This window comes from Prunus persica, chromosome G7, assembly GCF_000346465.2.
Source record: "Prunus persica cultivar Lovell chromosome G7, Prunus_persica_NCBIv2, whole genome shotgun sequence".
NCBI lineage: Eukaryota > Viridiplantae > Streptophyta > Magnoliopsida > Rosales > Rosaceae > Prunus > Prunus persica.
This window is the reverse complement of record NC_034015.1, coordinates 13,075,569-13,090,390: the sequence shown is the minus strand read 5'-3', so window position 1 is coordinate 13,090,390 and position 14,822 is coordinate 13,075,569. Positions and strand designations below refer to the sequence as shown.

General features: G+C 36.4%; 2 protein-coding genes across 2 annotated transcripts in view; both read right to left on the bottom strand.

Moving 5' to 3' along the window:
- LOC18770844 (B3 domain-containing protein At2g36080) lies at positions 1–3,989 on the bottom strand. The gene is made up of 3 exons (XM_007203191.2): positions 2,518–3,989; positions 1,730–1,953; positions 1–439 (listed from the first exon to the last, which is right to left on the bottom strand). The coding sequence occupies exons 1-3, from the start codon at positions 3,362–3,364 to the stop codon at positions 389–391; spliced, it is 1,122 nt and encodes a 373-aa protein (XP_007203253.2). The 5' UTR covers positions 3,365–3,989; the 3' UTR covers positions 1–388.
- LOC18771625 (lysosomal Pro-X carboxypeptidase) overlaps positions 12,659–14,822 on the bottom strand; it is a 4,567-nt gene continuing 2,403 nt past the window's right edge. The window contains exons 7-10 of the mRNA XM_007203754.2: positions 13,339–13,536; positions 13,172–13,251; positions 13,015–13,064; positions 12,659–12,896 (exon numbers count right to left, since the gene is read on the bottom strand). Of these exons, the coding sequence (XP_007203816.2) occupies positions 12,763–12,896; positions 13,015–13,064; positions 13,172–13,251; positions 13,339–13,536 (462 nt within the window). The 3' untranslated portion in view covers positions 12,659–12,762. The remainder of the gene's footprint in view (positions 12,897–13,014; positions 13,065–13,171; positions 13,252–13,338; positions 13,537–14,822) is intronic.

The following is a 14,822-nucleotide window of genomic DNA, read 5'->3' as shown; positions in this document are numbered from 1 at the left end:
CCCCCCCCCCCCCCCAGTGGACCCCACCCATAATTTTCCATAATTTTCCATTTTACCTGCAGCACAGCAGCAGCAGAAGTAGAAGCAAACAGAGTGTCTCTCTTCTGTTGTCCTTCCTTCCCCACCACCACTCCACCTTCCTTTTGGTTCCCCTTCTCCCCTGCCTTTGCCCAAACTTACTTGACCTGACCTGAAAATCTGGGATTTTTTTTCTCCTTTTTCTAATATTATATATTTATATGTACTAATGTACCCTCTCTTCTTCCTTTTTGCCTTCTCTTCTGGTGGGGACTGAACTGACAATTAAAGAATGGGTTTTTTTCTTCCAAGTGGGTTAAAAATTAAAATATAGGAGTCAATCAAAGGGACGTCATATCCTACAGATCTTTTATCCTCGGCGATTTCTCATGGGGTTCCCATCTCGGGAGAAACTGAAATCCTGTTACAATCACAAAACAAAACACACCAAAATCAATTACATTACATTTTTTGTGTGAAAATCAGTGCTGTCTAAATGCCTCCTTATTCGCTACCCAGCCCACCCTATTTTCTGCTGCCTACTAACTTGACCATCAAACATCAATTAATTTTGGGCGGCATCATAATTAAATAATTGCAACTCTGAACCCTCTATAAAATATTAATTAAGTTATAGAGCTACTTGTTTCTTTTCTGCGAATTATAATTTGATATATATGCAAAAATTATTCATTAAAAATATAAAAAAAGTATGCACACATTCAACACCATTGTTGATAGGAATGTAAAAGCTCTTACTTACCCTATAAGAATGAGAGAAGTATTTTCTTAAGGTAATTAACATGTCACATTATTATGTTCTGCTTTAGGAAAAAGTTCCAAATGTGGGAAGAAAAACAAAAAGCCAGAAAAAGTAGCATGTTCAAAACTAGGAAAATTATAGATCAACTCTATAATAAACAAACAGATGGCCGCCTTACAGAGAGAGAGAGAGAGAGAGAGGGGCGGTGCCTAAAATATTCCACGCGGCATAACAGCTCATGTTTGTGTATGTGGCTAATCTAGGAGTAGAAGGACAAAAGAAAGAAAGAAAAGGGCAAATCAAATTTGGGGTTTCATTTCATGGGAAAAATGAGTTTCAAGCCAGTCCAGTCCACAAAAGCTGCCCTCATGCTTTTGCGGTGGTGTTGTTTTTATCAATTATTCAAATCAACTCAACTCTTAATTAGGTGACTTTGGGTTGGGTCCAGGCATTCTTTTGGCACAATCGTAGACCGAAAAGTTGTCAATTTTTGGCAAAAAAGAGTCCAAATTAGTTGACTTCCAAACCACATTAAAGATATTAATTAATCAACTTTAATAATTACTGCGTACATTACACGTCAACAACTATAAACCGTTGATTGATATATAAATCTCACTACTTAAACTAATCAGTTCAAATTCTATTAATTGAAACGATAGTGATACTAATCACCCACTAATCAAATCCCTTTAGGTATGATCACTTGTTGGGGAGAAAGGAGACCATGTAGTTTACTAATTTCCTAAGACCCTTAACCCCATAATCTGTCTCATTAGAGGAAACAAAATGGTTTCTTTTTCTTTTCATAAAAAAGAAAATGGTACCACAATAATATTATTATATAAAACCAAGAGGTCACACACATGAACAGTAGCATAATAATACTAATTAACAATAATAATGATTAGGATAATTAATGAAAGTGGTTTTCGGGAGTACACGTACCCTCTGGTCTGCAGCATAGTCATAAGCAGCTCGGGGGTACAAGTGGTGGTGTGGGGTTGGACCCTGGCTCGATGACATGGACAAAGACGACGAGCCATCGGGTGTGGATGGCTCGGACTCGTGGTCAGCCTGCTGCTGGCACTCCAAGTTCACCCCAAACAGCCTCAGTATCTTCGAGCTCCCAACCGACGACGTCGTTTGACTCATGTTCTGGACACCAGACCCTGCAATAATAATATATACAAATACATGCATGTAATTAATGCCTCCAATCAGGACTTACCACCACAGACAAAACAAAATTCCTTTGAACTTGAGCTACCAATCAAATCAACAGTACAAACAAAATTGTATTTATTTATTTGGGTCACTAATTTTGACAAAAGAGCGATCTTGCAAATTATCACATTTTTATGGTGGATTTAAAAAAAAAAGTCTAATTTACCATCTCGACTGACACAACAACAAAAGAATTTATAAATAGAAGAATATAATGTCAGATAATTGCTATTCACACTCCAAATTTTTCGTTTTATACTCCAGAAATGAAAGCGAATATAGAATAACAAATTAAGAGTGTGAACGTATTTCTTTAGTTCTTTTTTAATCCAGTTGAAAAGCCGTTCTTCCCGAGTGATAGGAGGGTGTTTTCACATTTTCACGTGCCTGTATAAACCAACAAAAAATACAAATTTTTTGCAAAATAATTTTTCGAAGATAAATAAATAGTAAGAGATGGGGTTTTTTTTTTAAAAAAAAAAGAAAATAATTAAAAGGATATACATTACCTGCTGCATGAAGACAGTCAGGTGGGTATGGCGCCGCACTATGATTATGATACTGGTGCGCAGGATAAGACGAACCACCATCACTACTATTATGATGCGGCGCAGAATAGAACATCCTGGTCCAGCCCCCCGCGCTGCCGCTGCCGCTGCTCTCGCCCGCTCCTCCGTTAACCTGCGTAGCGCCAGGCCCGCTATCGTGAGCCGAGGGAGTGGCGGCAGCGGAGCGGCGCCTCCAGCCTATGAAGAGGCGGTCGGTGTGTGAGCGGCGGCGCTCGAACAAAACGACGTCGCCGGCGTCGAGGCGCTTCTCCTTGACGTAGCGGCTCCACCCTTTGGTGAGGACGTAACTCTGGCTGCTGTTCCAGTAGGAGTAGCGGAAGCGCCAGGACTTACCCGACTCGTCCTCGAAACTCAGCAGGAGCCCTGAGTCGCCCCCACCGAGTGGGAAATATTTCTCCGCGTGCTGCTTGGGGATGACAAGGCGGTTCAGCTTCCCGACGTCGCTAGGGGTTAAGGGCTTCTCGAACATGGGCTCGTTCTCCTCGTCGTGGTCGTCGAGCGGCGGGGAGGATTGGAGGAGGAGGTGGTGCTGTAGTTGGTTGGCGTGGTCTGATTCGGCGTCGTTTTGGTTGAGATTGAAATTGAGGGTGGTGGGGGTGGGAGGAGTAGGGGACATGGGTGTGGGTTGTTCTTGGGAGTTGAGCCACGCCTGGTAATTGTGGTGGTGGGTGTCTTGATAAAATTGAGGGAGGAAATGGGGTCTGGAGGGGTCTTGTTGTTGTTGGTGGGCAGTGTTAGGCCACCACTGGGTTTCTGGGTGGTCTGAGGAAAAGTGGTTTATGGACATGTTTGGCGAGAGATGGAGAAATTGAGGAAATGGGTTTTGTAGATGGAAGGAAGAATAGTTTGGCTTGGGGTTGAGGAAGGCAAAAGCAGAGGCAAAGGCAAAGCTTAACTTTAGGTACTCTACAGGGGAAGGTGTGGGAGCAAGGGACGGTGTAGGCGTGCAGATTATGGGTTTGATGAAGGACTGTGTCACTGTGAGAACTATTTGATATTTTAGCTAGCTAGCTAGAGCTAGCTACCCACCCTATAAGATATGACAACAAGAGAGAGAGATAGAGAGAGAGAAGAGAGCAGAGAGCAGAGAGCAGAGAGAGAGAGAGAGAGAATGGAAAATGTAAGTACGAGAGTACTACTTTAAGGTTTTGCGTGAGGGAAAAATTCAATCATTATTTTCAGTGTAAAATTCCCCATATACTACTACTCACTTTTCTGTTTGTGTGTTTTTTGTTGGGATTTTGTCATTTTGATTTGAGCGACTAATTGAATATATATATATATATATAGCTTTTGTTGTGAAAAAAAAATGATGAGAGAGAGAGAGAGAGAGAGAGAGTGTGTGTGTGTGTGTGTATGTCTCTTGTGTTGTGGTATTTGTAAAACTATTTGTTTGGAAACACCCCATGTTACCGCTACACTGCCAAACAAATCAAATGATAGGCCACTCTGACGTAATAAGAACCCAGCTAGCTAGTTCATCCATTAATTCCCTCCAACGGCCGCCCCTAGCACTTGGTTTTCAATACCTTCTCTCATGGGGCACTTAGACTAGTTGGGATATTTTTTCTTTTGCCTCCCCCTAATGTACCAATCTCTAACTAGGTAGAATTCACTTGTAAATCCACCAACCCAATTGAGCAAAATTAAGATTTCATCCTTTTCTCGTTTCCATGTTTTTTTTTTATAAACAAAAGCAGTTGTTAGTTGTTGATGTGTACGCAACAACCGATATTAGAATGAGTGGAGAATTGGGCAATAAAGATACATAATGGTAACATTAATTTTCAAAATTTCTATCGTATACCAATTACCAACTTGTTAGATAAGGGGAAATGAAGAGAATGGCATTTTGATCACGTGCAGGACAGCATTATTGGTGTTTGGCCATTCCTGGATTTAAAAGGGGATTGGAGGGGTGGGAAAAATCCAGAGATCCCTTCCCTTTCCAATAAGCAGAGAGATGGGATAAGATTTGTCCAATTAGAGACACAAGACACCTCTCTCTCTCTCTCTCTCTCTCTCTCTCTCTCTCTCTCTCTCTCTCTCTCTCTCTCTCTCTCTCTCTCTCTCTCTCTCTCTCTCTCTTCTTTCTCTTCTCTTGGTACAGTCGTGTTTGAATCCTTTCCTCACACTCAAGTCACTCCCATCTTTTTCTCTCTCTCTTTCTCTTCATTTCTCAGAAAAGACTAACTGGTTTCTGAGCTCTTCTGTCTCTCTGGGTGTCTTTCATGCAATTTCATTTTATATTCTATCTCCTTATTATCTTAATACTTGGACTGTGTCTTTTTCCCTGAGTTTCAGACAAAACCCACCTCAATTTCCAGGTAGATTCACACAACACCAAGTTTCAATTTCATCCCCCCAACAAAAAAGGCTTGGATTGGATTGGATTATTTACTACTTGCTTGGTTTTAAATTTTTAAGTACCACATGTGGGAAACACATTAATAATAGCTTGTTGGCTTTGTTATCTTCAATTCTCTCTCTAATACCAACAACATTTTTTTTGTGTTTCCTCACTCATTCCTATCATGATGGGTCGTGGTACCATGCAATTCCTCTCTCAATCATATATTGATGGGACAAGTCAGGGTCTTCAAATCCAATCCATGGTCCTAAGTTAATATCATCATCAACACATTTTTCACATATGGAGTATGCATAACTAGTGTTTGTATATGAGAAATTTCCAACTTCATATAATTCGTCCTAGAGAAAAGAATGACGGTCAGCTAGGTTACTAATTCGATATCATCTATTGTTTAAAAATAATAATTAAAACTTTAAAATTTAACCGACACAAAAACGATCAAGATAGAATTACGATTTTCGAGACAAAATCAAGACATACAATAATTTCTGAAGCATGTGGTCTAGATTGAAGTTAGAAAATCAAACTACGATAAGTTTTCATATCCAAATTTATAAAGAGACTTGAAAGACTAGCTAGCTAACTGTTTTATCATCTGAAAAGCCTAAACGAGTTAAGAGATGATAAAATTACCAAGATACTTTAATACAATTAAATTACTAGCATACCCTTAATGCGTCTCGTCAGTCATGACCCCATCGTATTCAACTTATTGCTCACATAGAATTGGGGGAATACAAATTGACCAAGAATCGCCTAATTGAAGGGGTGCTCAAAATACCTAATTAGACCCCCCACAATGGTAAAGGATTCAAATGATCATAATTGTGTTAGGTGAGATATGAAATTGTAGATATTTGAAGTGTCAATTTTAACATACATGGGATGGGACATAATGAATGGTAATCACAACATGATTGAAAAAACCAAAAAGCACACCAACACTATAAAAACAACAAAGTAGTGAAAGCACAAGATAGGAAAAATCAAATTGGGTGTCCATGAATCTTAGCTCAAGTAACATCTAAATGTTGTACTTGAAATCAGTCTGCAAATCTTATTGGTGAAGTGAGAAGGTCTTACGTAAAGGCCGAAACCTGAAATCTTTTCATAAGTTTCTCAAAGATGTTGGTTGGCCAGGTGCGGGAATCCTTGACCAGAAAGCAAACCAAGCAGTGGGTGATATATAAATATATATATATATATATATTTAAAATAATCTGTTATTTAATATTCAAATAAATAAATAAATAAATAGTTTATCTTTCAAAGAGACCAGGGAACAAGACGGGCCTATGAGATATATGAGGAAGATACATGAAGCATGATGATAATAAAGACAGAATTTAATATTTCCATTTCTGGGAATTCTTCAATTCCCAAGCAAAAAAACTTACACACCACCTGGTTTTTCAGTAAGACCAATCCGTGAGACTCTCCACTAAAGTCCATGCCTCTCTTTATGCAATAAATTTCTTGCTTCTAAAATTATTTTCCTGGGAAAATTTTTACAGAAAGAAAATGATCAGATATTTGTCAGGTAAAAAACTCTGGGGTTTCTGAAACTTTTAAATTGATTTTTTTTAATGGAATATATGCGGCTGCTGCTTCAGATGTATCAGTGTTTTAATTGTAGCAATATATTGTATAGGAGGAGGCCTGACCAAACTGGCAAACAGGTACCACAAAGGCCACAATCAATGTATCAAAATCTCTAGGTTGATACGCATCTGAAATTCAACTTTCATATTGCTAATTCAATGGACATGGCAGATTCTTATTTTGTTTATATTATAAATATATGATTCTATTCTTCTCGTTATACGATAATGATCGAAACTCAATATTAATCTGAATCGAGAAATCCTATGTTACGTTCAATGATCTTCAAAAGACACGAGAATTCATCTCCAAATTAACCCTATTGGAAAGGAAGCTTATTATCAGCAATGCGAAATATTAGATTCTTCATTTGTTGATTAGATTATTTCTTTATAAACCATGGTTTATTTATTTATTGGAATTATATGTATAACCCTTCTTCTTTTTATTTTCTTCTTTTTGTGAATTACAACACCTGGCATATAATGATCACACTTTACCCAATATAAAGCAACATGCTTGGAACGGAAAACCATCTGGGATCTACCAAGTGGAGGCAAAGTTACAGAGATTTCCAGAGTCCTTTTTTTTTTTGAAAGAAACAATATTATTCACCATTCAATTATTTTACTGACAAACATTTTTATAATAACCTTATCAATTTATTATAGCATGTTAAAATAATTTGAATCCCAATACAGACCATGAATTATTATCATAATTAGATGATATTTGTGAAGGTGTGAGGATATAGTAAGGGTACTTTTGGGTTTTAGAATTTTCAACTTTCGACATAATAATAAAATTGAAGCTGCAAATTAATTACATCCCATCTTTTATTTTTTATTTTTTATATTTCAGCTGTCGAAAGTGGGGACCTTGGTCCTCCTCACATCACATGAAGAATACATGTCTTGTAATGGACCACATTTTGGTATCTGTTCACACCTGCAAATTTATGGAGCCGATTTCTTAGACGTAATTTTCTTGGGTGATGCCAGCTTAAGCAATGCAGAGTATTATTATATCTTCTTTCAACTTTGATGATTAGTTCCAGGTGATTTGGGTTCAATTTGATAGGGATATGGATGAGGAGGGAGTGGATGCCTAACATTGAAACGATGATGATCGGCATGAGAAGCTGATAAGCTGTACACATAATTGTAAATTAATTTTGGCCGTTAATAAGTGCAAGAGTTCACGATGCATCAACAAGCGCATGATTATAAAAGACGTTATAATTATAATTACAACAGAAATGAAAATAAAGTGATTTAATATGGTGAAAGGTATGCCACCATAAGTCAGCGAAAGTTCCGATATATCAGACAAAAAAATGAATTTGCCCAAGAAATATATTAGTTGGCCTGCAATTTGAAGCATTTAAAATCTCAGAAACTAAACACCAAAGTTTCTCGCATCACCCATCATCTCTCTTCTCCCTCTTGCGTGGGTTTTTACTAAAAATACAGCATCCAAACAAAGCACATGCATGATGAAATATATGGCACTGTAGACTTACCCAAAAAATACAAAACATAAAGAAACCATAATAATATTAATTTAATTTCTAGCCAACTTCCAAGCAGCCAACAAAATTAAATTAAATACAAATGGAGACAAAATAGTGTAGCAAATTCCCAAGGCATATATCTTTTGCAGGAGCAAATGTCTCATAATTCAATCACAGCCACACAGCTTAAGTTAACATGGAGTTTGGGAAAACAATAAAAAAAATTGCAGGATCCAAAACTATATGGCATAGGCCACGTCTCCAAAATCTCTGGTGCTCTGGCCGGCCTGCCCCTAAACGTCTCGTGAAATTAATTTATTTTCCCCTCCCCTTCCTTCCCCGCCCCTTCCCTTCCCTTCACCTATCAGAACAGAAACGCATGCGAGGCCTCCATCAGCAGGTAGGGTCCACAAGATCAATATGTTTCTTTGTTTTCGAAGTGGGCCCCACAACACAACTACCCATTTTCACTCTTTGTCCATTTAACTGTTTGGCTGGCTGGCTGGATGCGAGGCTCTGCATATCCATTACTATCATCTATCTGCATGTGTTTCCTCCTGTATTTATTTTATCTCGGGTGAAATGTGAGCAAATAGAGCAAAAGAAGGGTAAAAATTTGGAACATCAGAAGCATGGTGGTGTAATTGGGTTATTGACACGTGGCTTGAGGTACTGTAGAACTGAAAAAATAACGTATGTGGACCTGGTGGCGTGGTGGGTTTTTAGTTTTAGGCTGGGGACCATAAACCATACCATATTGTAGTGTTCTGCAGAGGAATGTATAGGAAACTATGGATGATGTATGAGGGTCTCTACTCTCTGACCAAAAAGAAAAGGGCTTGAGGAGGGTCTTATTGAGGTCTTGACCTCAAATTGGGAAGGAATTGAATTGAGAAAGATTGGGACATGGGTTGTGAAAGGGACTGTCAACTTGCCTTTCAGAGGTTATGGCATTGCAAAAAATTTCAATGTTGCAGCAGCATGCGTTAGATAGCTTTTATGTAGCTTGTATCTCATTTTCATATCTTCACACGTAAAGTTATATGTATATATATAATGCATTTGACACCATATTGAGTTACCCATCGAATTGTTCTTAATGATAAACCAATTGTTCTAGTAGTATTTCTCTTCCTAATGTTAGAATAGGTCTTCAAATTTGAATTACTCTGGTAAATTTCGTTTTTAGGTTTTTCATTTTCATTTATTCTTGCTAAAGATAAAGAAAAATTATATAGGGGAAATTATGAATAAAGAATGGTGGAAGAAGGGCGGTGAGAGGAAAGAGGGAGAAAGAAGGAGAATATAATGTAACAAAAACTCGAGAGGGAAAAAACCCTACTAAAAGTTGTTTTTCGTTCTTAATTTTCATTTTTGGTGTTATTCCATTCCTGCTCATTTCTTCCACTCTTTTTCATTCCTCTTTTATTTCTCGTATTCCCCCTCTATTTTTAACAACAAAATGAAAACTAAAAACTAAAATAAAAACAGTTACCAATAAATACCTTTTCTCACCTCTCATCCCAATACACATTCTCAACCTTGTATCCCTTAGACTCCTATTATTTCCTGTTGTCCATATATACAAATCGTTTAACCTAGGCAAAATGAACTTGTTCCACTCAAAAGACTTGTTTCTACGGCATGATGAAATAGATGGAATAGTTTTTCCACATTTGCATAATGATCATGTGGTCCATATGGTCATATATATCAATGACTTTCACATCACAGTATTTCACTATCAAAAATGTCTTTGAATGGAAAACCCAACCTTTACCAAATTTTGAACAACGAAGAACCGACCCTTTTGCTGCATGACCCCAGCTGCCTAACTTTGAACAAAGTAAGCTGAACGGGGACCTTGCCCATCTATATCACTTATCCAGAATTAATCAGCAGCATGCACGTTTTAAATCAGACATTCATGCCTGTGCCTCCTTTTCTTCCAACACTTTTTATACACATGACATATGTCCTGTGCTCTGCTCCTCCAAATAGTAAGTTAGGTATGATAATAAAGTTCCAAAACAAGCTCAAGCTGGAGGAGAGAGAGAGATATATAAGTCATCACTAATACCTAACTATTGGGTTGTGTCATTTGATTGTAGGAGCATCTCCTGTTTCTGCAACAAGGAGGGGTGTGTGGATAGGAAAATTAGGGACTCAATTGGTGCATGTAAATGTGCTTCTAATATATTTGGATTTTTCACTGATCAATTGGGCAAGAAATTAGAAGTGAACAGTGGTCTGTGAAAAAAGAAAAGAAAAACTAAAAGAGGAGGCGGGAGAGAATGGAACACCATGGATGAATTGGCACTAAAAAATATCGTTTAAGTGGCTCATGTAGAGCTATAAATCCCCATAATAATACAACTTTCTAATGTAAGACTCTTTACTTTCACATTCTCACACGCCCCCGCAAGTGTGGCGAATTTTCAAGCCTAACACATGAAAAACACATTTTTGGTGACGTGGAGCACGTGTAGCTGTTGGGCTTTCACACATGGGCAACCCGCTCTGATACCATGAAAGAGGTTGAGGTTCTACCCAAAACCAATTGGCAATGGGGGAAGTAGCCCAACTCCTTATAAGCCCTTGCTAGGTTTCACAACTTTCCAATGTATGACTCTTTACCTTTACATTTTCACAATAATTGAGTCCCGCCACTTTTTTTTGAGGCAATTACATCCATTAACTTGACAAGTAGTTGCAATTAGGTCATACTGTGATAATTTGTCAATTTGACCGTCAAAATGAGGGCTAAAAGCATAATTTCTAGCTCAAGAGTCTCCTAAGCTGACCTAGTCAGCCATCGAGTCCCAATTGAGCTCCATAAGCCATTAGAAATCCCAAATGAAGAAACTCTTGAGGTAAAATCAGAGAGTTCCACATACTCAAATTGTAGCTATTGTTATTGTAGTGTGGGTTGGAAATCAAACATTGAATTTCATTGACGGATCTTAATCCTGAGAGAAGTTTTGAGGCATGTGACAATAATCGGGTAAGTTTGATCTGAAATTGGTGTGAGGTGTTGTTTGAATTGTAGAACACCAAAAGAGGGTTGCAAATTGTACTCCAATGTCTGACAGAAGGCTAGGTTTACTAGTATGGAAAATCGAAAAACCCCTTGCCAAGTTGCCCTTCTCTCCTTGTGCCAAATTCCCCTATATTTTGCTTAACCATTCCTAAAGTCCAATATACCCCTAACAATGTGCCATTCACATGGTTAAACTCAGCAGATTTTGTCACAGTAGAATCTAATTGAAACTACTTGTCGAGTTAACAGATGTAATTACCTATAAAAATAAAAATTAAAAATAAAAAAAAGTTACGATACTCAATTGAAATTCAAAATAAAATTCAAAGACGTCTACAGTTAAAAATCATAATTGTAATTGATATGTATTTCATTTGGTGCATATGAGTTAGTGGGCTCCCTTTCTAATTTTTTTTTTTTTTTAAAGTTCCGCTCCTGCTTTTGGGCTCTATTTTGTTTCTGTCTATTGGGCCCCTAAAATATCTTTTGTGTTGCAAATTTCTGATATTGGGCTTTTACTCTGCGCTGAGAAAGTCTTATAGAAATCTTGTTTCCATTTTCTTCTTTGCTCAATCCCACTACAACAATCAGAAGGGCTTTTAAATTTCTGCAGCCTATTTCCTTTTGAGGCAAATAAACTTCATTGACATTGCTTACAAAAAAAAACAAAAACAAAAAAAAAAACTTCATTGACATTGACTCTGAATGCGAAATTCTATAGTTAGGGTATTATATGTGGACTTCTTATGTGGACCTTCATATCAGTCATATGATCATTTCATTAAATATAAGTGAAGTTACTATTCAGAGAAATCATGTGACCAATATGAAAGTCTACATTTATAGTCTATATATGACTTTCTCACCATAAAATCAAGGGCGGAACAAAGAATTTTTAATGGGTGGGATAGCTAAAGTTATTTGCTTAAAATCTAATGATACATTTTTTTTTTGTTTTGGTACTAACAGTTTCTATAGTTTTTCTAGAAATAAAAGTATATATTAAATCATATAAATCACGCTAGTTGTAAACAATAAATAAATAAATATGGAATTAGAGCCATATTCATGAAAGGGTGAATTTTATTTAGAAAAATGCTTCTTTTTTGGGGATACGTTAATGGAAAAGGATTAAAATTGATGTTTGGGACAAAGTTTAACACCAAATACAAATGTGGAAGACCTTTGACTATGACTATTGGTGTGGTAGAACTAGCTGACCCAGGAATTTTTTAGCAGATGTGCAATTTTGAAAGGCTAAAAACTCTTTGTGAATTGAACATCTAAAGCTTTTTACTTAGATTGACCTTAGGTCCCTTCATGCATTCATATCATACATGAAAAATTGTTTTATGTAAAAATATTGACTAAATATGAAAAATAATTTTTCAGAATAATTATTTTCTCAAGATAATTTTTGGCGGCTTTTATTCCTTACACATCAAATAGAAAATTTGATTTTATGGGATTTTAGTATGAAGTATATATATTGACTTAATGAGCCATCATGTTTAGCATAAATCGTATTTTGCACTAAAACGGATTTTTCAAATTTTGATTTGGTGAGAATTTGATTTCTTAGTATTTTTATTTGAATCCAAATGGGGGTAAAAGGAAAAATACAATTATTGTGTGGTAGGATCTGAATATATATGATCAAAAGAGTTGAGCAAGGTCATGGTAATATTGGGATATCCACTTTGCAATGATCTTGATCTCTTGTTTCCTCACATCTTTAAGCCATTCTGGATCCTCACTGCTCTTGAACATCAAATCTACATGGTGAGCACCTGTTAAGAACCAATATACCACAATCATACATGTCAATATTCTCCTTAATTTCCATCTATTATTATTATTATTATTATTATTTATTTGTAATTTTGGTATCAAATTGTAACTATAAACCTTCTTTTGCAACAATGGCTACTATGCTGTTGGATATATTCTTCAGCACCCTGCCAAAAAAAAAAGAAAGCCCCAATCAATAATATTAACCATTAATTAGCCAGTTTTACCATGCTGACAAAACTGAGAAATTAGAAAGCGGTAATTATATTATTACCCTCCACCACTCCAAGGGTCTCTTAAGCCATTGAAGAAGATAATATTGCTTCCATATCTTTTCAAAACCCTCTCAATATCCTGCCAAAAATTAACAATAAAAAGTAAAATAAAAACCAAAAAATAAAATGTTGGTAGAAAATAATGATAGAAAATGATGGTACTAACATGGCCGCCGAACTCAGTGGTGACCCAAAGGGGCCTAGGTTCAATGCCAAATCTGCTTTTGCATACCGAGGCTTGGTCTTTGTAATCCCAATCAGAAGCTGGGAATATGCTGTCCTTATTGCTTCCACTGGTTGGCATTATCATCTCTGTACAAGCCTGCACCAAATCAAAAAATTTCAAGTCAAATTGCATTATAGCTCAGTTGGTGGAATTATTCGACATTCATTTGTGTTGATAGATGTTCGAAAATTCCAGACACTTAATGAAATTTGTGTAAATCCCTCATTCCCAATCGCTTATACTCAAAATTAAAAAATTAAAAAATTTCAAGCCAAACTGAGCAACATGTGACATGCATGTGACCAACCCATCAAAATTTTCAGTACACTATGATGATCATTCTTATTATGAATTTATGAGGTTAATAAAAAAAAATTAAGAGTGGTAACTTTCTGCAAACTTACATGGTGAGATAAAAATCTAATTTCTTTTCTCAGGCTCCAAAGGGTAAATGATTAGTTGTACTCATTGATGAGTTTAAGGCTCAACTTTTGATTGTGAGAGCATGCTTTTCTTGGATACTAATCCCATGTGCTCTCTCTATTAGTCAAGATGTTTTTATTCTAACTCACAAAAGTGTTTCTTCTTTTTTATTGGGTTGATAATTGATTCTTTGTATAATGGACCTTATAAGAAGATGATCTTTATTGGGGTTAATTATTAGAGTCTTTGTATAAGAGTTTTATTTTCGTCATTCAATTCAATTTCTAAATTATAATATTCTTCAGTCGTATCACGTGTGACATTTTGGTCATTATTAAAAAGTATTGCGTATCTACAAAAAATCAATTAATTATTGTGTATTAGCCTAACTTGTTTGTAACCTATTACATTATCACATACATTAATAAGTGTAAAATTCATGTGAGACCAATAACGATTGATGCTAGCATAATTCTTCACCGTGTGTGTATTTTTCTCATTATAAGCTTAAAAAAGCACAACCACGGTGAAGAATTATGCTAGCATCAATCGTTATTGGTCTCACATGAATTTTACACTTATTAATGTATGTGATAATGTAATAGGTTACAAACAAGTTAGGCTAATACATCTCTTTTAATTTATGAAACATGGTTTTCAACTAAATACAAAGAAGTGGAAGTAAAATGGGAATTTTAGAAACTCATTCGAATCCTACATAACCCAAAAAATTTATAGGCTTATGAAATGTTGCACCATAGACTCTCTAAAAACTCAAAAGGGAGGGATTAGAGATGGAGTTACCCTTTGGAGCGAATTTTGAACCCTAATAAGGTGTTCAAGTAGAGTGCTTGATCTCTCCTTGCTTGATTCTCCACTATAGCTCTTCAATGGGTACAATAGTGTGCACCTCTCCAATGCTATTTACCAGGATGGATGGAGATGAGAGAATGAGGAACTTGGGAGAGTACAAAGTGCTAACTCTTGCTCTCCAAAGTAGC